General features: G+C 35.9%; 1 protein-coding gene across 2 annotated transcripts in view; it reads left to right on the forward strand.

The window, feature by feature from the left end:
* LOC145693324 (endoribonuclease LACTB2) overlaps window positions 1–23168 on the forward strand; it is a 102341-nt gene that overhangs the window by 36501 nt on the left and 42672 nt on the right. The window contains exons 2-4 of one of the 2 annotated variants that reach the window (XM_081769210.1): window positions 4531–4701; window positions 5562–5605; window positions 22678–22795. In XM_081769210.1, coding sequence (XP_081625336.1) covers window positions 4531–4701; window positions 5562–5605; window positions 22678–22795 — 333 coding nt within the window. The remainder of the gene's footprint in view (window positions 1–4530; window positions 4702–5561; window positions 5606–22677; window positions 22796–23168) is intronic. The other variant, XM_081769212.1, reaches the window with a different exon arrangement.

Here is a 23168-nt window from a genome sequence, read left to right on the forward strand (position 1 = left end):
GAAGTGCTCGAAAAAAATTCGCAAACTTCGACTTTTCAGATAAATTGATGTTCATTTCGATGGGTATCTGGACAAAGGTGATATGTCCATTTTTCTTCGAAAATCAGGTTTTGACTGATATGGATAATGTCCGAAGGGTTTTTGCATTTGTAGCACATTACATAAAAACAAAAAAACCTCCATCAAATATTCCATTAACAAAAACAAAGTTTTGCATGAACCTCTGATTTATGAGATGCCTTGAAGTTTCTGTCCTGCAAATATTACGGCACGGACATATCACCTTTGTCCAATGTTAATTTATGTACAAAAAGATACGCATGCCCAAACCAAACTATAATAAAATATAGTTTATTTATATCCCTATGTACATACCACAACAAGAATTATGACTCTACCTGTCTCCATAGCCGAATGGTGAGGCTCCGAAGTTGACCATTTTCCATGTCTTCTACAATTCATAAATTGTACTCCCCGTCTTTGATGGCTCATTACTTGGCGGGAAATTTTTTTTTCGACAAAACAAAAAAATGTGGGTCTCTTAAAAACATGTCTAGTTGCTATAAAAAAAAGTTTCAACAATATCTGAGATGGTGATGGTACAATTTTATATATATATATATATATATTTTTTTTTTTTTTTGCCTGAATTGAAATGGAAGGCACCGTATACAACTCTTGAATCGTGGTGTGTGGAATTTTGTACCATTGTTCCTCCAAAACATGCTCCAGTTTCTTAAAGGATGCTGGTGGAGGGTAATGAGATCGAACACGCCTTTCTAACTCAGACCAAAATGGCTCAATGATGTTCAGATCTGGTGATTGTGGGACCCAGGGGAGGTGTGATAGCTCCTGGTCATGCTCCTCAAACCATGATTTCACCGTGTTTGCAGCGTGACAGAGTGTCAAATCATCTTGGTAGATGCCATCACCATCAGGGAACAATATTTGGGCCATGGGTAGAACCTGGTCCCCCAAAATGGCCTCATACGCCTTACCATGCATCATTTGATTCCATGAAGCGATGATGGCATCCTGCAATTCACGAACATGCTTGTACTGGGTACCGTTGGCGTACATTGAGCGACACAACATTCCCCATAAATTTTCCATCGGGTTTATGTCTGGGGAATTGTAAGGACATTCACACCATTGTTCCGAAACCAATCCCTGGTAGTTCCAGCAACATGGATAGTGACATTGTTCTGTTGGAAAATCCATTCGGGACCAGCAATTTGCGCGGCAAATGGGAACAAATTGTCTGCAAGTGTTGTTTGGTACGTGGTTGGTCCCATACGAGATGTAGGAAATACGAGGTTTGTTGTACCATAATAACCAAAGCCCCCCTTCCCCACAAACACACACCATTACCAACTGTCCTCCTTGCTGTCGCTTAGAGAACATCTGTTCCTCTTTCCGCAGATCGTGCCAATAGTATCGTCAGTCATCGGGACCATCCAAATTAAATTTCTTTTCGTCACTGAAGATGACACGACGCCAGTTCTGCTTCCAGGTCACATGTGTCTTGGCCCAATTCACACGTCGCTCTTTGTGTTGCGCAGTGAGTGGCGGCTGTCGCTTGCACTTCTTATATCGGAGATAATTGTAGCGTTTCACAGCTCTTGATAAGGTAGATATATGTACACGAATATTAAGGTTTCCTGCCAACTGTGTAAGGGATATTTCACCGTAAATTACAGTCCGCATCACTTAGTTCTAGATGTAGAGAGAGGTGGTACGGGTGAAAATGTAATTTCCACAGAATACGCAGGACACTACCTTGACTTATACCACGATCTCGTGCGATCTGCCGCGAAGATACATGAAGATTTACTGCAATAGCGGCAAGTACATCAATGGCAACGTCTTCATTTTGTACGATTCTTCTCCGGACACCATAGCGTCCACGCATGTTGCCTGTCTGCTGCAATCGTGCTGCTAATCTCCGCAGCAGATTGTGGGAAATAGCTTGTCGCTGTGGATAGCGTTCAGCGTATAATCGAGCTGCAGCCCTATAATTTTCCCGGCATTCTCCTAAAATTGAGCATTTGGAATGCCTCCAAATTCGTATACCGCATGAATGTTATTTACTACCGACACTTCCTACTACAATCACTCAAACATCAACACAATCACAGAGGTTTCACTGCTTGTGGAAGTTTCGTTTTCGTCCGTCACGAGCTTGTAATGCACAGGGGTAGTACAATTCAATGCACCACACTTTGTCCAGTACACGGACCACTTTAACTCACTGTAGAGGTTAATCACTTTTACTCTACACGCTTGTTTTTACCTGTTTTGGCTACAGCATCGCTCCTTCTGCCCTCTGTCCGACATAGCAGCAATCGCCTGTTCGAAGCCGCATAGACTATGTCTTGAGCAAGGTCATGTACGAGTTATCTACTGGATCTACAAGAGTACCACCACACAATCACTGGCAATGATAAATGAGTATGCTGTTCGAAAGAACGACAAACAATCCCACAACACATGCTCCCGGATTTGGAGATATTTCATATTGTACGTACACACACAAGATACATCGCGCGTCCACGTCATTGTGGGTCTGGGCTACCCTTGACTTAGGCCCCAAGTTAATCCTGCAAAGGCGTCGGCTGTTGTTTGCCAGGGCATGGTTTGCGCGTACCCTCGCGGCATTCGCCTGGTGTGACTGGATACACCCTCGCACCATCTGACGTTCACCTAGTAATGCGACCGCGTTGCTGCCAACGAGGAAGAAATATGACAACGTGTTTCATCTCGACGCTTCTCCCATTGTGCGCTTGTTTCAATGGAGGCACAATCAACCCCTGTTTCCATGTCAAATTTTGCAGATGACCCCCGTTGGAGATATTCACGATACGCCACTGGTGTCGCTACTATTTTTATTGCATTATACGCATACGATTTGGTAGTTCAATTGTTTGTTTGATGGCTCTATGTACATTATTAGCTGAGATTAAGGCCTGCTATGGGTAGTCAGATACAAGTCTGCAACAACGCCTCCCGCGCCTAAATGGGAAAGGATATCACAAAGTTTGTCCTCTAAAAGTTGCATGACATTTAATGTCCTTTCGAACGATTCCAACAGTTATACCACTATCCATTTCAATTTTGAAGTTGGCCCCCGTTGGAGGTATTCATGAGACGCCACTGGTGTCGCTACTATTTTTATTGCATTTTACATATACGATTTGGTAATGCAATTTTTTGTTTGAAGGCTCTACGTGGAGTATTAGGTGCGATATAGGCCTGGTACGGGTAGTTAGATACAAGTCTGCAACAACGCCTCCCGCGCCTAAATGGGAAAGGATATTACAAAGTTTGTCCTCTAAAAGTTGCATGACATTTAATGTCCTTTCGAACGATTCCAACAGTTATACCACTATCCATTTCAATTTTGAAGTTGGCCCCCGTTGGAGGTATTCATGAGACGCCACTGGTGTCGCTACTATTTTTATTGCATTTTACATATACGATTTGGTAATGCAATTTTTTGTTTGAAGGCTCTACGTGGAGTATTAGCTGCGATATAGGCCTGGTACGTTCTTATTGAATCACCCTGTATATATTGTACAGTATAGTATCGTATACTATACTCGTAATATATATATATATATATATATATATATATATATATATATATATATATATATATCGGATGTTCTAAAGATGAGGCCCACGGATTACAAAGCACTATTCTACAAGTCAAAATAAAGTGAAAAGTATATATAATTGTATACCTTTCGGGTCCTTGTCCGGAGACACGAATTGCACTATGTGGCAATGTCGCAAATAAAGAACCATGGAGGAGATCAATCAATCCATCAAATAGTTACATCGATTATTTCTACATAGCAGTTAAAGTTGATAGACGTTACAACTAGCACTATCTATTAGCATTCGAATCAGTGTAACTGCTTCATGGATTTGTAGAGAAATTCTAAAGTTAATATTTGATGTTGCCACATAGTGAAAATTTTATTCCCCATAGTGGCTAAAGGAGGCCCGGAGAGTATACTATATATAACATTTGGTAAACGCTTTATATTGACCCGAAGAATAGCGCTCTGCTGTCCGTGGACGCAATTGTTAGAACACCCAATATATATATATATATATATATATATATATATATATATATATATATATATATATATATATATATATATATATATGTATATATATATATATATATATATGTGTGTGTGTGTGTGTGTGTGTGTGTGTGTGTGTGTGTGTGTGTGTATGTGTGTGTGTGTGTGTGTGTGTGTGTGTGTGTGTGTGAGAGAGAGAGAGAGAGAGAGAGAGAGAGAGAGAGAGAGTGAGTGAGTGAAAATAACTCACTTCGGTAATAAATTATAATCATAGATGTAACACATTTTGCGATGAAAGTTTTCGTTTGCATCGCAATTCTGTGATTTTGTGTAGCAAACTTTAAAAAATGCTGATATATATTCTCATTGTAACAACATAGCGGAATCTTTAAAAAAAAATGTAAAAACTAAATGTGCTTATATTTATTTGCAGGAGAATTTTACTGGATACTGGTGAAAATGATAGACCACAGTATATAGGATATTTGCAGGATGTTCTCAGTAAGGAAAATATAGAATTGGAGAAGATAGTTGTAACTCACTGGCATCATGATCATATAGGTGGCGTTGGCGACATCATGAGTAGCTTTAAGCCTGGTACATGGTATTAATTTTTAAGTTCCTTATATAGGTTTAAATTGTTTGAGTGTTGTTTATATTTTTCTCATAGTCTTTCTATAAGTAATTGAGATTCTCTAGAAAATTATTTTTCTTCTGAATTTTTGCTTTAGAACCATATTTTTTGGCAAATACATTCTGTGGGCTTTCTTCGATTGTATATATTTTTATAATTAGTAAAATTAATATTTAATTGTACGGTATACTCTTAATGAGTATTGCTACGTCCGTCAAGCCTCAAATCTTCAATTATTCCTGAAATAGGGAAAAGAAATTGCCCTGCCTCGCTTTTTTTAGGATACAACCCTATGCAATATATATTGTAAGTGTAGAAAAGATGGGATAGAATTGTAGAGTTTTCAATTTTAAGTATATTACCAAATATTAGTATTTCTTGTGTAAGATATTACGTGTGAATTGTGCACATGTTTAAATATAATTTATTTCTATAACTTTATTGGATTTTTAGCTATTCTGTGTTCGCGGCTAATGATCCGATATCTGATCTCAGCCTTGGCCTGCGATCACATTGTATGTCTGTTTACAAGTTCCTAACAAGTCAATTTGGTTGATTATATATATAATTCTGTTGTTCTGCTTATATCGATTATTCTATGGTGAAGAATCTGTACAAATGTGCTCAAAAATAGTCTGTTTGGAGAATTTGAGGAAAAGGTGAGTGTTTTGCTAGTGTTACTTGAGAATTTGTATGTTGATAGTTGCCAGTGAAGATTTAAGAGGATGTATAAAATCCTACAAGAGATAGATTCCCAGCCGTTACAGATTAATTCCTGTCCGAATGCACAGTGAGAATTTGAGTTACGACTGAAATTTATCTCTCAACAGGGATTTCTTGAAGACATATCTTCTAATGAGGAGAAAAAGAAGAGGTGAGTTACAAAAGGTGGAAGCGAAATACCTTTAGTATTTATGTTTATAATACATTATTACTACCAGTTTTAGATGTGTATGCGTTAGGATTATTTACAGTGCTAATGTTTAAAAAAATGAGCCTTAAAAATAGTATTTCGACTAACTACAACACAGTAAGGTGTGGAGTAGGAATAACTCTTTGGTATGTCGTTCGTTCATTATTCTTTATTTAAGAAATAGATGACAACAATAATAACAGTTGTCTTCCAATATCGGTAATTATTTTCTTTTTTCACTCGTTACCCACGTGATTCTTCAATAATGTACAGAAAAATGCATCATATAAGTCACACACAGGAATCATCATTTGATTGGACTGTTGGTTTCTGACTGAACATTTTGTGTATATATATTGTCAGTTGCATTAAATTATTGTTGGATAACCAATTACATCATGCATTAAATATGTACAAATTTGTAATTTCGGGTATAAATAAAATAATTACGTGCTAAGAATAGTTTACTTTTCAAGATAAAATTTACGTTACTATTCATAAAAAGTTGATGGATGTAGGGTAGAAGTTGCAGTGTGGCATAGTAGTTACTGTTTAGTAATTTCATATAAATAACACTTTATAATAAAGTTCTACTATAAAACAATATGTTAAAGCTTATAAACACTTTTTTCTATAATTTGAAACCCATTAATTGAGAATCAGAATCTCAGAACACCAGTTTTAAATTTGCGTGAAAAAATACATCTACAGATGAAAAGATTGAAAAAAGAAATTCAGTGGCATTAGGAGCTAATTGAAACTAACTTTTCTCATGTGTGCACCTTTAGGCAACAGTAAGTATTGAAATTGTTCAATATTTTGTAAACAGGGTAAAATCAGTGTCCATGCAATTTAATTTGTGCGTAGAAAGAAGTAAATATGTTTACCGAAGTTACATTGCTATACATTATCTAGATAATAAAGCGCTCTGTTTATAGAAGTTCATAAGTGAAAGCGTATAACATTTTGTATCTTTGTCTCCAGTCTTGATTTGATTTATTAATCTAATGCATTTGATGCATCCATCTAACAAACAAGATTGCTTTTACCGTGCATTTGCTATCTTGGAAATAGTACGATAGTTTATTACTGTCTTAAGATTTGTACGTCCGAACAGTTGATTTCATTTTGCTTCCTTGTATTTTAAAGTAAGAATTTACGAAACGCAATGCCACAAAACAGAATAATACTTCGTGCAGGATTGGTTGGGAATTACCTAATATTGTAACCTTCAAATTATAAACTTTTTATTTTTATTGTTTTTTGCTTCCAAATTTAATATCATTTGCCAAAATAAATAAAGAAACAGAAAAAAGTTGCTACACATAATTTTATATTAAAAAATCCATTGTACAACGTTAGCAATTATTGTATAAGCTCGTCTGTAACTTCGCTTTGTGTGCTGAAGACAGCTTACCTTACATAATGAACTTCTTCATTATGTGAATCTTGGATCAATAAATTTCTTCGTGTAAACAAATTCCGATTTGAACATAAACCCAGATTTCTGGGTCAATGTTTCAAGCGCGTGGCTGTACGTCATAACCACGGGCACATTGAGTAATAACTTCATCAAAAGTAATAGGGATGGTACGGTGTGGCCAAATTTTACATCGTAAATTCTCTCTCTGTCGTTCTAAAACTAAAAATACATCTCGAGTTCAAACCAAACATCTCTATGTCTATAAAGTTCAAAATAAATAAATAAATAACAGTTAATATCAATTAGCAGCCATCTCTGTAGACTTCTACTATATCAAGTACTTGTGCTCTCACTCTAAGTAAGCAAGTTAGTTAGTAAGCTCTCACTCTAAGTAAGTAACAACCACTTCAACTAAAAATAAGTTGATATGTGTAATTGAAAACTGTCAACTGCCATGCATGTCACACCACATAAACACTTCACAAACGCCGCATAACAACAAACAATCAAAATTATTAAATTAGTTACACATTGAGGCTTGTATCTTTCATTCACGCGTAAAATTATTAAGTTCTAATTCGTGTCATAAAACTAGGTATACTATCAAGAATATAACAAAAAGTTTAGTTATGTCTATTTTGCTAAAAATCTCTCGCAGCGTACTTCAAACAAAATTTAATAAATAAACCAAAAGCGTAACCACAATGTTAGAATGAACGGGAGAATATTTTCTGGAAAGTTCCACATAGTCAGTGAAACCAGAAGGTATCATAGTGACCATAGTGACGTAATTGTCTAACATATTCACGAGATAATATACATGTTACTGACTATACAGGAAAATGCATATATATCTGGACAAAAAATCTAAAACGTATGCAAAAGTGTGAAAGTCATACCTAGTATGGTGTGGGGCCTCCTTTTGCGTCTAAATCAGCTTGGATCCGACGTGGAATGGACGTATACAGCTCTTGAATCGTGGTGTGTAGAATTTTGTACCATTGTTCCTCCAAAACATGCTCCAGTTTCTTAAAGGATGCTGGTGGAGGCTAATGAGACCGAACACGCCTTTCTAACTCAGACCACAATGGCTCAATGATGTTCAGATCTGGTGATTGTGGGACCCAGGGGAGGTGTGATAGCTCCTGGTCCTGCTCCTCAAACCATGATTTCACCGTTTTTGCGACGTGAGAGGGTGCCAAATCATCTTGGTAGATGCTATCACCATCAGGAAACAATATTTGGGCCATGGGTAGAACTTGGTTCCCCAAAAAGATCTCATACGCCTTAGCATTCATCATTCCATGCAGGGCTATGATGGGACCTGCAGAAAACCACGATATCACTGCCCATATTGTAACAGAACTACCCCCATGCTTTACAGTTGGGAGCAGACAGTCTGTATCATAGGCCTGCGACGGTGTTCTCCATACGTAAACACAAGGTTGTTGGAAACAAGGTGTTGGTCGATTCATCGGACCACATTACGTGTTTCCACTGCTCATGAGTCCACGCCTTGTTGTCCTTGCACCATTGGATACGCCTCTTCGCATTTACTGCTGTGACCAGGGGTTTGGCGATAGCGGCTCTGCCATGAATTTTCATTTTATGAAGTTTCCGTCGCACTGTTTTCGATGAAACCGGGTTCTGTAGGCCGGAATTGAGTTCAGACGTAATTTTCATTGCAGTGGTCTTCTTTTTAACTGTTACAATCCGTTTTAATGCCCTCCGGTCCCTATCTGACAGGATTGTCTTTCGACCACTGTTGTGCTTTGCAGACGTCGTTTCCCCATGAATTGTGTATGCCCTCGTGACATTGGACACAGTGCCTTTTGATACTGGCACAATGTTCGCCACTGTTGCCACTGAAGCTCCAACCAGACGGGCACCAACGATCATGCCTCTTTGGAAGTCTGTGAGGTCGCCCATTTTACCGCACCACATTCACACCACCATACTCACAGGTGAACTGGTTACTGCTGACGGAAGAGGAAGGTCCACATGACACATTGAAAACAAAAAAAACGATCGGTAACCGCAACACGTGTTGTCTAGTGGAGGACTAAACTTACGTGTTCTATATGAAGTGTTTTTAGATGTTTTATCCAACCCCTGTGTAATATTATATATATATATATATATATATATATATATATATATATATATATATATATATATAATCACTATGTGATTAGTGACTATGTCAAAAGCAAATGAAAGTCACTATGTTTGTGACTTCGTACCTCTTGAACTCCCCCCCCCCCCCGACCGATCTTGAACATAGAGGTTCGGACCTGGGAGGGGGAGATCTATAAAAATAAACAAAAATTAAAGTGACTACGTTTGTGACTTAATAACTCTTCAACTACCCCACCGATCTCAATCAAATTTTCAACATATATGAGGTTCGGGCCTGGAATAGCTTTTGTCATTTCACTTTGATGGTTCAATTTAGGGGAGGGGAGATATATAAAAATTATCGAAAATGACCAATATTAGTGTTGAATCCATAGTTTTGGGGATCGCTGAGATGAACAGTGACACTTCGATTCTGTTTAAATCTAAATTTAAATCGTAACTTGGGGAAGGGGCTAAATGTAGATTTAAACGGCATCGGAAGTGTCACTGTTCATCTCAATACTATTCCAATTTCGTGTTTTATTGTAATTCCATAACAACTTGAAATGATGTGTGATGTGCAACGATAATAGATTATTTGTCAAATCATTTACTGAATTGAATCCTGAATTGGTCATCCATTATCTTCCATCTTTCATAAGTTTTCGTAGTGATAGAAATATTAAAATTCTTAATACTTCTGAAGTAACTCATCTTTAGTGAACAGCTGAAACCGCTATACTTAGAAGCTTTAAGTTTTGACTTTGTACTTTATGATGCAGGTAACGGATCAGTTACGTAACACTCGTAACTATGCGGTTTCGTTTGCAAAAATACATTTCAGATCCTCTAAAAATGTAATTAAAATTTATAAGCGCTAAATAAGTTACAATTAGTTACGGAACATTGCAGCAAACAAAAGTGCAAAGTTAACGTACTTAGTTATATCACCTGTAGGAGCTATTAAGTTATTAGTAAATAAATTATTATTATTATTATTATTATTATTATTATTATTATTACTATTACTATTTTGTTGATATAGATAACTGAAATTCAGTTTTCAGTGACAATGTATTTTTGTCTGCTGCATGTAATTTTAATATTTATAAAACTGTATCATAGTAATAAAACGAACCCTGAGACTGCTTTCCAGGTGAGAAGGGGACCACGTACCAAAATCCCAAATATGATATATTTCTGCTATTACCAATGTTCTAATGGTGCCTGTCGAACCTTGCTCATTTCAGTGCAAAGATTTTCTAAATTAGGGAACAAAATTAAGGAACCGATTAAGGATAAAAACAATGTAAGAGTAAAATTGTTAGTAAAATCTCAGTGTCATTCCTTCACTAAAATTTTACTTCCTAATGTAGATTAAAAGTTACGTGTGGAATACTTCAATATTCGTGTCCCCTACAGTATCATGTTTAAATCGCCTAATTTCAGACTGGTACTTATGGACAAAGAAAGAAAGAAAGAAAGAAAAAAGGTTTGCGCGCGAGAGTCTACATATTATTGTCGATATTGGTTGGTTTTCGAGATGACGAGCCTCATGATAATTTGTTTTCTACTCATAATGAACACTTAGGAGTCTTCTACAAAACAGCGGTAATGCTTAAACTGACCTTTCTCTTATAGAAAAGGGAAGAGTCTGCGAGCTTCCAACCCACGACGGGACTCCCTTCATTGTGTACCCTAACGTTAAGCTGGTGTATTGAATAATAAAGAAAGGCTTTTGGAAATGTATACTTGAGTGATGTTAGAGGAGATGATTTATTTTCAAAAGAATACTTGATATCATTAACTACTAAAGTTGCAAATATGAAATTTCCCATATGAACTCGTAATTTAAAATAAGAAAATACATTTGCTAGTATGTTTTTCGAAATTCAACTCTCGAGTGCTGCAATACATTTGTTGTTACGAAAGAAGTTTTTGTGCAAAGTGTTTGCTATAGTAGATGGTTCAAAAGAATTGTCGAGTATGAGAGTTTTAAGCTTATCACTTTTCAGCTGAGCACAGGCAAAAGTGCAAAGTGATTGTATGAAAAAATGTCAAGACTTATATGAGTTACAAAAACATCTGACTCAGGCGAAGGTTTACTGAAACAGTTTAGTAAATTTGTAGTACATTTTGAACCCAGAAGTTTTATTTTTTATTTTTTTATTTTTACAAATAATTACCGACAAGTGAGTTCTAATTTATGAAAGTATTAATAAAAGGACATATGTAGACGTAGTTTATGTACAGGGTAGCCCAAAAGTAGGTATACAGTACCGACCACACTGATCAGCTCATTGCATTTCGTATCATTTCTTATTGTTATCCATCAGGTAGACATAGTTTCTTTATTATTTGTTTTTAATGTGTTTTTACTTGCAGCTTAAGTTCGGAAGAGCAGAAGCAAATAAACCCATAAACTAGAATGTTACACTTGATCAATGCAAGGGTGTATACCTCTTTTGGGCCACTCTGTGTTACATATAGTGTATAAAGTACTATATCGGGTGTTCTAAAAATGGCGGCGCACAGAGCCGCCAGTTTTCAAAATAAAGCAAACAATATATATATATATATATACCTTTCGAGTCCTCGTCTGAAGACATAAATTGCACTATATGGCAACGTGGCAAATAAAAACCATAGATTAGATCTACCAATCTATCAAATAGTTATATAGATTCTTTCCAGATGGCAGGTAAATGATTGACATTAGCATCACTTATTAGTGTAGCAATCGATTGTTGTATTCGTAGAGTAATGCTAATGGCTCCAAGTTAATCTGCGACGTTGCACATTATGAAATTTTGATTCCCCATAGCGGCTGAAGGAGGGCCCGGAGAACATTCCATCATATAACATTTTCGCTGTATTTTGGCTTGTAGAATAGTGCTCTGTGGTCCGTGGGCGCCACTTTTAGAACACCCGATATATAGTACTAAACTAGTTTATATGCTAGTTTATAGTTAAAATAATATATAAACTACTTTATATTAATGAAGATGTTTAAGACTACTTGTATCGGGAAAAGAAACGTAAAGATGATTTGTTGGTAAAGTAATTGAGTAAATATATTATAAATATACTGAAAATCAATATTAATTTTTCTTCATAAATATGTTAACAGCAAATTTTCATGATAACTTCGTTAAAAAAAAGCGCAATATGGCGTATGGTGTTTTGAGGCTTCTGAATCACCTTAATTCGCATTTTTGAGGATTGAAAAAGAGGCAAGTGGGTGAATTCACGACCTACTTTGATACAAAAATTTAATAGAAATACTTAACTACAAATTTCTTAAAAAATTACTGGTTTCATGAAATATTACTAAACTTCAGGGCTGCTACGCGACTGGAAAAACTGGAAAACCTGGAAAAATCAGGGAATTTAAAGTTACTGGAAAAGTCTTGGAAAAATCAGGCAATTTTGAAAATTTGAGCAAAATGTCAGGGAATTTTGTGAGATAAAAGTTGCAACTTTGAACTGGACGCACTCTCACTACATGCACTGGATACAATCGAAGATGAGGGCGAGTCTGCAACTAAGCAAAAGTTTGGGAAATCATCTGTGCAATCATACACTCCTGATCACGCCAGTAATGCACCTACATAATGTAAAAAGAGTATGTTAAGGTGCATTACTTCCACGACCTGGTGTGCATAATTGTTCATCAGATGGTTTCCCAAATTGTCTGAGAGATTCTAGTGGTTTTAATTCTGAGATGTGATGGAAAAACATTTTGCTCTGTTGGCAACACTGGTCTTTATAGCGCATTTTGAGGAAGAACAAAGAACCAAGCGGGAGAGTTGTAATACAGCGTAACATAACAGAAGTTAAAAAAAAAAAGGAAAGAAAGAAAAAAAAAAGATACATTTCTTGTTCAGGTATAATAGTTTTAGTAACACTATCCTAAAATCTGGTTTATTAGTTGGCCGTAGTAAATGTATTGTAAGTGCTATTAATGTTAACATTTGCTGTTAACAAGTAATTTTGCACCCTGGTGAGTGATTTTGTTTATATATGATCTGCAAATTCGCACAGTAATGGATTACACGTAAAAAAAAAAAAAAAAAAAAAAAAAGCGAAAAGCTTTGGGCATACGTACATAAACATGTGTAAAAAAGTATGAATTCGAAAATTTTAAACACCGAAAAGTTTCCCGTAGAAAACATATGATATTAAGAACTGTTTTCGTTCTAGTGTTCATACAGAAACATAAAGTTTCAATTTCTATGAGTAATATACGTATTTGATATGACAGTTGTGTATATCCAGCTTTCTTATACGACGGTACGTTGTTTCTTCCACAGGTTAATTAATGCACCTCATATTATGGCTAGCTCCAAGTATAGGTTGTGTTCTTTTAATTCCCAGTGGCTTACAAATAGTGACTTCTCTTCGTGGCTTCTGCCTTGTGAATCGGACCAATTCTCATTTTACTGTAAAATCTGTAGGAAAAGTGCTTCTCTTAGCAACATGGAGAAACTAGCGCTTGTTAGCCACATAAAAGGTAGAAAGCATAAGGCCGCAGTAAGTGCTGCTAAATCACCCGGTATAGCGGCCATCTTCATGTTTTCCAAAGACAAACCGGTATCTATGTGTGAAAAAATGAAGTGGTTGCTGCATCTGTTTGTAGTGACAATTCCTATGACTCGACAAATAAGGCTTCAGTTTCTGGACCTACTCCAGAGACTGTCAATAAAACCCGTGCCTGTAGTGATAATGCCCCTGATTCGACATGTAAAGCTTCAGTTTCTGAACCCACTACTGAGACTAAAACCCGTATGTCTTACCAAGGAGCAAACAACAAAAGCAGAAATATTATTGGTGCTTGCAGTCAGTTTATGTTCATTTGTCCCTCTCTGCAGCTGGCCAAATCTCAAACTTGTTTCCAATTATGTTCCCTGACAGTGACATAGCTAAGGAAATCGCAATCGGCAGAGCAAAAATGGCATATTGTCTAGTTTATGGTTTAGCACCGTATTTCTTAAAACAAACAATAAGCGATGCAGCCGATAGTGATTGTTTTTGTATTTCTTTTGATGAAAGCCTAAATAAAATAAACCAAGCTCAACAAATGGACTTTGTGATCAGATTTTGGAGTAAGAAGGAAGAGAAGGTTGTTAGCAAATACTTTGGATCGTCATTTTTAGGACACTCAACAGTAGCCGATCTGTTAGTCGCGTTCAAAGAAAAACTTCAGTCCTTTGACTTAAGACGTCTTCTGCACGTCTCAATGGATGGACCGAATGTTAATGTTAAGTTTCTCCTGGAACTTAAAGAAGAATTGTGTCAAGAGTTAGAGGTCGGTCCAGTTATCCTAGAATTTGGAACATGTGGCCTACAAAATGTGAATAATTCTTTCAAAACTGCAATAAAATCTGCCGAGTGGAATATCGTAGATTTTTTAAGAGCTATATATAATGTATTTAAGAACGTACCCGCAAGAAGAGCAGATTATGTCTCCTTTACTGGTTCATCAAAGTTTCCGAAGAAATTTTGTGCCGTACGTTGGGTTGAGAATACGGAAGTAGCTGATAGAGCACTAGAAGTGCTTAAGAACTTAGTTAAATATGTTGACGTAGCAAAGAGATAGAAAAAAGAACCAAAATCCGCAAGTTACGACACTATGAATAAATATTTAGAAGATAAAATGATTGGTCCAAAATTAGCACTTTTTAAATTGCTTGCTTCTGATGTTGAACCCTTTTTGAAGGCATTTCAGGCCGAACAGCCCATGGTTCCTTTCTTGTATTGTGAATTATCAAATATAGTGACAACTGCAATGAATAGATTCGTGAAACCTGATGTAATGGTTATAGCTACAAATATTGTTAAGATTAATATAACAGATCTCGAGAACTTAGTTAGCGCAAGGAACATCAACTTGGGATATGGCGTTCGTGATGCTATTAAACAAGTTGAGAATGCTTCTCCGAAAGATATACTTTTGTTCAAACAGAGTTGTCGAAAATGTCTGCAGACACTTTGCACAAATTTTCTTGAAAAGACTCCTCTGAAATTCCAGTTCGTGAGAAGTCTGTCGTTTTGTGATCCCGATGTAATCTCTAGAAACCCGGAAGTTGCCAAGAAACGGCTTCGTTCATGCCTTGAGACGTTTGTCGAAATCAAGTGGATTTCTGGAATGTGTGCTGATCGTGTAGAGGGGGAATTCACAATTTCATGTTCGGATCCTAAGTTTCTGGAAGAGATGAGAAATTACTCACGGACAATCCGACTTGATACATTCTGGAAGAATGTTACTGCATGTAGTGGAACCGAACTGATGCCATTCCTTAAGAAGATATTCGTATCTTCACACGGGAATGCTGCTGTAGAACGAGGATTTTTCAATGAATAAAGAATGCCCAATTGAAAATCAATCTCAAGAGTCACTCGTGGCACAGAGATTGATTTGGGAAGCAGTAGAAAAAGTTGGAGGTGTTGAGAAGGTTGAAATTACTAAGGAAATGATCCATTACGTGAGAAATGCCCGAACAAGATATCACGAAAGGTTTCAGCAGAAGAAAATGGAGGACAAGGAACGTGAGAAAACTAGGGTGGTGGAGGAACGAAGAAGGGAACAAGTGAAGATTTTGGAAGAAAAGAAGAGGAAAGTACTTGCCGACGCTAAGGAAGTAGCACAGTTGCTCGAAGATCAGATTCGCACATTACAAAAATAAAACTCGTACATTAGTGTTCAGTTTTTTTTTCTTTCTTTATTATTGCTGTTACAAACTTTAGTGTGCTTTGGGTTAAGTTTGTGGAAATGTGAAGAGATGAAGTTTCTTAATGACACAGTGAAGTACCTAATAAACGTTCTAAGCGTCACAATGAAACAAAGGTGAAGTACTGAGTAAGTGTTTATGTGACAGAAGAATTGTCTAAATCTTAAATTTTCAGAAAAACTATGTGTGTTAAATCAAAGGGCATTTAAAGATCAAATTCGCACATTACAAAAGTAAAACCTATACATTAGTGTCGTTTTTTTTTTTAAATTTTTTTCATTATTATTGTTTTAAACTTTAGTGTTCTTTGGGGGAAGTTCGTGGAAATATGAAGAGATGAAGTTTCTTAATGACACATAGTGAATTACCCAATAAACGTTCTAAGCGTGACAATGCAACATAGTGAAGTACTGAATAAGTGTGACCAAAGAATTGTCTAAATCTAAAACTTTTCAGAAAAACTATGTGCATTAAATCAAAGGATATCAAGGAAACTGTTGAAAGAAACAAAACAGGCAAGTTGTTTATTTCATTAATACTTAAACATTTTCACAGTAATTTCTTATTTTATTATTGTGATGACACTCAATTGTGCATAATTTCCAATTTTGTATAGTTAAAATATATATGATTACAATCTCCATTGCACGTAGGAAGACATTAACTGACAAATTCAATATACTCACCAGAGACTGGAACAGGACGGCTATAGTATGTGACCGAAAGTGCTAGGTGTTTTATTTTATTTTTTCACCATTATGAAGACAGTTCTTGTTCTTGGAAAACCTGGAAAAATCAGGGAATTTCATTTCGCAAAATGCGTAGCAACCCTGAGCGTTCTTTGAAGCTTCCCGTTGTAGCTTGTTGCTTGAGGTTGAAAACAGTTTGTTGCAAATAACGAATTGAGTCACCACAACTTGAAGAACATATTTCAGGATAACTTTTGTTTATAAAATCTAATTTTTGTGAAGCATGTCGTGCGTTTCCTTGTAGATTTAAGAATTACTTGTATTGCTTGGTGTTGAAGTCGGTCAAGAGCAGGGACGTAGGGTCTAGTAAGGTATAAGACCAAGTTTGTAATAATGTATTTATACGTCAAACTCAGTGTTCCTAATCGTTGATACGCCATACTTTAGTAATATATGATTTACTTTATAAGTTTTCTATAATTCGTAATAGCAATAAGCAAACAATAGTAACTTTTCAAGTTCAGACCCTTCAACAACACACCGAAAGCTGTTTCTTTATAATCTTCTCTTAAACGCATGAGAATGGGCGGAAATGTGATTACTTTGTCATTGCTCCCAGCAGAAGAGAGCATTGAGAGTAATACACGAATCCGAAATGAAGATACGAAGCTGACTTTCGAGATATTTCGGGGGACGAGAGCTACAGTCAAAATATAGCGTTGGGAACCGAAAGTGTGAAAATTCACGCAATTTGTTTGTGGTTCGCTGCGGAGGCGCTGGCTTCGTGTAGTACTTTTTACATTGAAAAATACAGCATTGCATAGTTTCTTACTACACAACATCACAGTGTCTTAATATATGGTAATGACTTAGTGGTAGAGATCTTACCTCTGGTGCATGGGGTCCCTGGTTCGATCCTCGGCCAGGTAGGTTTGTAGTGAACAACATCGTGTTCGTGGATTTTCTTCAGGTACCCCCCTTCTTCCTCCCACACTCTCATTCCACCGGTTCTTTCATTATCATTCACTTGCCTTAATCATCCGTCTCCCTTAACCTAAAGGACATAGTCGTGGGACGTTAAACTGAAATATTTCATATTTTGTCTTAATATAGCGGCTATCTGCAGAAGTACGAAAGGTTATGAACAGAAAGAAAGCAGAAAGACTTAAAGAAAAATACCAGTCTGGTTTAGTAACTTTTAAACCCTGTCGGAAAAGAAACAGAAAAAAGACTATGGATATTCAAGTTAGGTGTTACTTCTGCCCTTTATGATTGAATTTCAAAATAGCTATTTCCAAGGAGAAGCATATCTGTAATCAGGGCCGGATCCAGGATTGTCTGAGGGGGGTGCACCAATATCTACCAAAATAACCAATGACACTGAAACTCTTCAAAGTGACATATGATAATATTCTTTACCCCTGACAACACTATTGCATAAAACGGAGGAAAGTATTTTAAAGAGGGTCGCAAGTGATATGCAGAAAAATATTCTTCTCTTCTCCTGGCTTCTGTTTTCTTCCCTATTTGACAAATGTTATATTATTTTGCTTGATGAATCCCTTTCCTTCAACCTTTAGAAAATCGACTTAAACTATTGCTTTTGCAAAGTTCTGCTTTCTTTTAAGCCCCAAACGGAAACATGATGGCAGAAAGTTCCGGAAAGTGTTGCTATTTTGACTGCTAGCTTCTCATTTTAGATAGTGTATATTTACAACGAGCGGGGTGCACGTGCCCTGTTTGTAATATTACACAAAAACGTAATAGGACTCACTCATCAATCCTCAGCTCGCAACTAGAAACTTGAAATTTGCACAGAAAACTGCTTTTGCCACGAAAGAAAAGGATACCATAGTTTTTTTTTTTTTTTTTTTTTTTTTTTTAATACTTATCTTCAAGAAGAGGGTAAAAGAGATTCAGTGACTTTGCTAAGAGTAGATTATCTTACAAATCTCTGAAGTTAGGAAGATGTAATTGGTACACAAACTCCTCAATAGAAACAACTTAATTCGTATTTACCCCTGACAACACTATTGCATAAAACGGAGGAAAGTATTTTAAAGAGGGTCGCAAGTGATATGCAGAAAAATATTCTTCTCTTCTCCTGGCTTCTGTTTTCTTCCCTATTTGACAAATGTTATATTATTTTGCTTGATGAATCCCTTTCCTTCAACCTTTAGAAAATCGACTTAAACTATTGCTTTTGCAAAGTTCTGCTTTCTTTTAAGCCCCAAACGGAAACATGATGGCAGAAAGTTCCGGAAAGTGTTGCTATTTTGACTGCTAGCTTCTCATTTTAGATAGTGTATATTTACAACGAGCGGGGTGCACGTGCCCTGTTTGTAATATTACACAAAAACGTAATAGGACTCACTCATCAATCCTCAGCTCGCAACTAGAAACTTGAAATTTGCACAGAAAACTGCTTTTGCCACGAAAGAAAAGGATACCATAGTTTTTTTTTTTTTTTTTTTTTTTTTTTAATACTTATCTTCAAGAAGAGGGTAAAAGAGATTCAGTGACTTTGCTAAGAGTAGATTATCTTACAAATCTCTGAAGTTAGGAAGATGTAATTGGTACACAAACTCCTCAATAGAAACAACTTAATTCGTATTTACCCCTGACAACACTATTGCATAAAACGGAGGAAAGTATTTTAAAGAGGGTCGCAAGTGATATGCAGAAAAATATTCTTCTCTTCTCCTGGCTTCTGTTTTCTTCCCTATTTGACAAATGTTATATTATTTTGCTTGATGAATCCCTTTCCTTCAACCTTTAGAAAATCGACTTAAACTATTGCTTTTGCAAAGTTCTGCTTTCTTTTAAGCCCCAAACGGAAACATGATGGCAGAAAGTTCCGGAAAGTGTTGCTATTTTGACTGCTAGCTTCTCATTTTAGATAGTGTATATTTACAACGAGCGGGGTGCACGTGCCCTGTTTGTAATATTACACAAAAACGTAATAGGACTCACTCATCAATCCTCAGCTCGCAACTAGAAACTTGAAATTTGCACAGAAAACTGCTTTTGCCACGAAAGAAAAGGATACCATAGTTTTTTTTTTTTTTTTTTTTTTTTTTTAATACTTATCTTCAAGAAGAGGGTAAAAGAGATTCAGTGACTTTGCTAAGAGTAGATTATCTTACAAATCTCTGAAGTTAGGAAGATGTAATTGGTACACAAACTCCTCAATAGAAACAACTTAATTCGTATTTACCCCTGACAACACTATTGCATAAAACGGAGGAAAGTATTTTAAAGAGGGTCGCAAGTGATATGCAGAAAAATATTCTTCTCTTCTCCTGGCTTCTGTTTTCTTCCCTATTTGACAAATGTTATATTATTTTGCTTGATGAATCCCTTTCCTTCAACCTTTAGAAAATCGACTTAAACTATTGCTTTTGCAAAGTTCTGCTTTCTTTTAAGCCCCAAACGGAAACATGATGGCAGAAAGTTCCGGAAAGTGTTGCTATTTTGACTGCTAGCTTCTCATTTTAGATAGTGTATATTTACAACGAGCGGGGTGCACGTGCCCTGTTTGTAATATTACACAAAAACGTAATAGGACTCACTCATCAATCCTCAGCTCGCAACTAGAAACTTGAAATTTGCACAGAAAACTGCTTTTGCCACGAAAGAAAAGGATACCATATTTTTTTTTTTTTTTTTTTTTAATACTTATCTTCAAGAAGAGGGTAAAAGAGATTCAGTGACTTTGCTAAGAGTAGATTATCTTACAAATCTCTGAAGTTAGGAAGATGTAATTGGTACACAAACTCCTCAATAGAAACAACTTAATTCGTATTTCAGCGTTATCGAAAGTTTCACTTCTAAAGAGGAAGGTTACAATTTCTATAATACCCAAATTTCCGACACTCTGTTCAAATTTTGCTCAGTGTAGGAATGTACTTAAATTACACGTGTAAAATTCTGTATATAAACTCTTACCTAAAATTGATGAAAACATGTTTCATCGTTTCTGAAAATTCCGCTCCTAATGGGAGGGGGGAAACAATTTCTTTAATATTCAAATTTCCGATTCTTTGTACAGAAAGTGTCCAATATGAGGACACGCTTAAGGTGGAGAGGCGAAATTCTGTATAGTGACCTTTAACGAAAATAAGGGTCCGAAGGGACGAATGGAGCATTTTTATAACACTATAATTTAATTTCTTTCAATTAGCTATTCATTTAAAATAAGCGTTTTCAAAAATTTCGCTTCCAAAAAGAAAACAGACCGAACTAATTACAATATTCAAATTGCGGGTTTTATCCTTTATTGTTCCTGTGTAAAGAACGAGCACTTCTTCTAGTAATAGTGTAATTTATTGTGCTGTGTTCTGTTATACTAACCTTTTGTATTAGCATGTTGGCATTTGTTGTTGTGAGTGATGTGAATAACTTCAGTTTGTGTTTGATAGTTAATACGGATTAGATTTTACTTGTTTATATGAAATGGCAATACTCCATGTGAAGCAAAAGCATCGTACAGTCAATTGCAAAAGTATGTATTGCATGAATAACTTTTCCTCTAGTATTTCAACCTACCCATGTCGAAACTTCACTGTACGTTATTGGTCGAGCATAAGATGGTAAAAATTTTCAACTTGAAAAATATTATCCGCTTACTGATACACTACATGGCACCACAAATTTAAATTATTCAGTTGTTTCGCCATTTTAACGTTAATAACCGTATATAGCAACGAGGCTAAAAGTCGAACTCCGGCAGGGTTTGAACTTTATCATGCACAAAAACATGAAGCTAGAAGCTCCAAAATTTTAAACGATGGAATTAAAATTTAAGTATTCTTGCATATTAATACATAGAAAAGTAATGTTTAGGAACAAGTTCTAATACAGATAAAACTTAAGTAATAGCGAAAGGAGATAGTGTTGAGGCCTAATTGCAAAGGGTAGGCTTGTAACACAAAATCGCAAATAATTTCTTCTTATCTGAATGGCTTACTATTGCTTTCTGGGCGCTGATTCCGGGTTCAGTTCCTAATGGGTGCATGAAACTACTAATGCAGATCGAAGTAATTGTTTGGATTCTATTTCAAACTCTGATTTCATACGAGGTGTTAATGAAGTCCGTGTCATAAATTTAGGAAATGATTCCTTACAGCAAATGAAAGAAAATGTAATGTTTTGCTGCCGCAATGATGTAATTAGAAATATCAGTAGGACAGTCTGTTTGTATTTTCGATTTTCCAGCAGCAATCTATACAGGTTGTTAATGAACTCTATGTCATAGATTTAAGAGGTAATCCCTTATGTCATATCAAAGAAAAATTTCTAACAAACACAGGTTGGGAAACGTCTTTCGGGGTTATAAACGGCCGAAAATGCGAAACATCACACTTTAAAACGCCGTGGTTTGAAATTTATGGGACCTCTCATGGCTCAAAGAATTACACAGACACTAGCATGCACTCTAAATATCTGTTTCACAATCCTCTGATATCCACGCAACGAGTAGTCAATTAGTACTTAAAAGTATATACCTGCACTCCAACCTACTTTATTCAGTTCATTACTCCGATACGCAGGGATTGTGAAACGTGAATATTTATATAGAGTACATGCTAATTCGTGTCTAATTCCTTAAACCGCTTGTGAGAGATGCCATAATTTTCAAGGCAGTGCGTTTTAAAAAGTGATGTTTCGCATTTTAGGCGGTTTAGAACTCCGAAAGACGTTTCCCAACCTGTGTTTGTTAGAAATTTTTCTTTGATATGACATAAGGGATTACCTCTTAAATCTATGACATAGAGTTCATTAACAACCTGTATAGATTGCTGCTGGAAAATCGAAAATACAAACAGACTGTCCTACTGATATTTCTAATTACATCATTGCGGCAGCAAAACATTACATTAAAGAACTGTAATTTTCGTAGTTAATTAACATGTTTTGTGTCACTACTATAAGAATAGCCTTATATATATATATATATATATATATATATATATATATATATATATATATATATATATACGTATTGCTCTCAAGTTATATTATTTATTAACCGCAGATGGAAATCATAGTTTGGTTTGCTTTCGTTTTTAGAATGTTCTGTGTGGAAATATAAGCGGGAAGATCCTCCAGATAATCCATTACCAAATGATTTGGCTTTAAATTTCTTTGAAAACGGAGACACAATACAAACAGAGGGAGCTACACTAGAGTAAGTTGTAGAATACAAATCATAGATATTGATACGTGTGCTTTGATCTGTGGGTATACTACAGTTCTTATTTATAGGTTTTTCTCTTCTTGAAGAATAGACATAAAAACAAGATCTCTTTTGACCTTATATATATTATCATCGCAGAGTAAAAGAAGAGAGAAGGCTCTATTTGCCTTATCAGTAAACCAGTATGTTGTCTTAAGGTGGATCGCTACCCGGAAGTCAATATAAGCATTAGTCCATTGCCTTAACCAATGCGTAAGGAAATGGCACATATTATAAGTATTGCACTATAAAATAGAGTTATGCGTTAGCTACAACATAAGATACTATTTCCTGTGCTTATGTATTCTGTTATCTAAAAAACTAA

The sequence above is a fragment of the Thermobia domestica genome, chromosome 8 (assembly GCF_964235325.1).
Source record: "Thermobia domestica chromosome 8, izTheDome1.hap1.1, whole genome shotgun sequence".
NCBI classification, from domain to species: Eukaryota; Metazoa; Arthropoda; class Insecta; order Zygentoma; family Lepismatidae; genus Thermobia; species Thermobia domestica.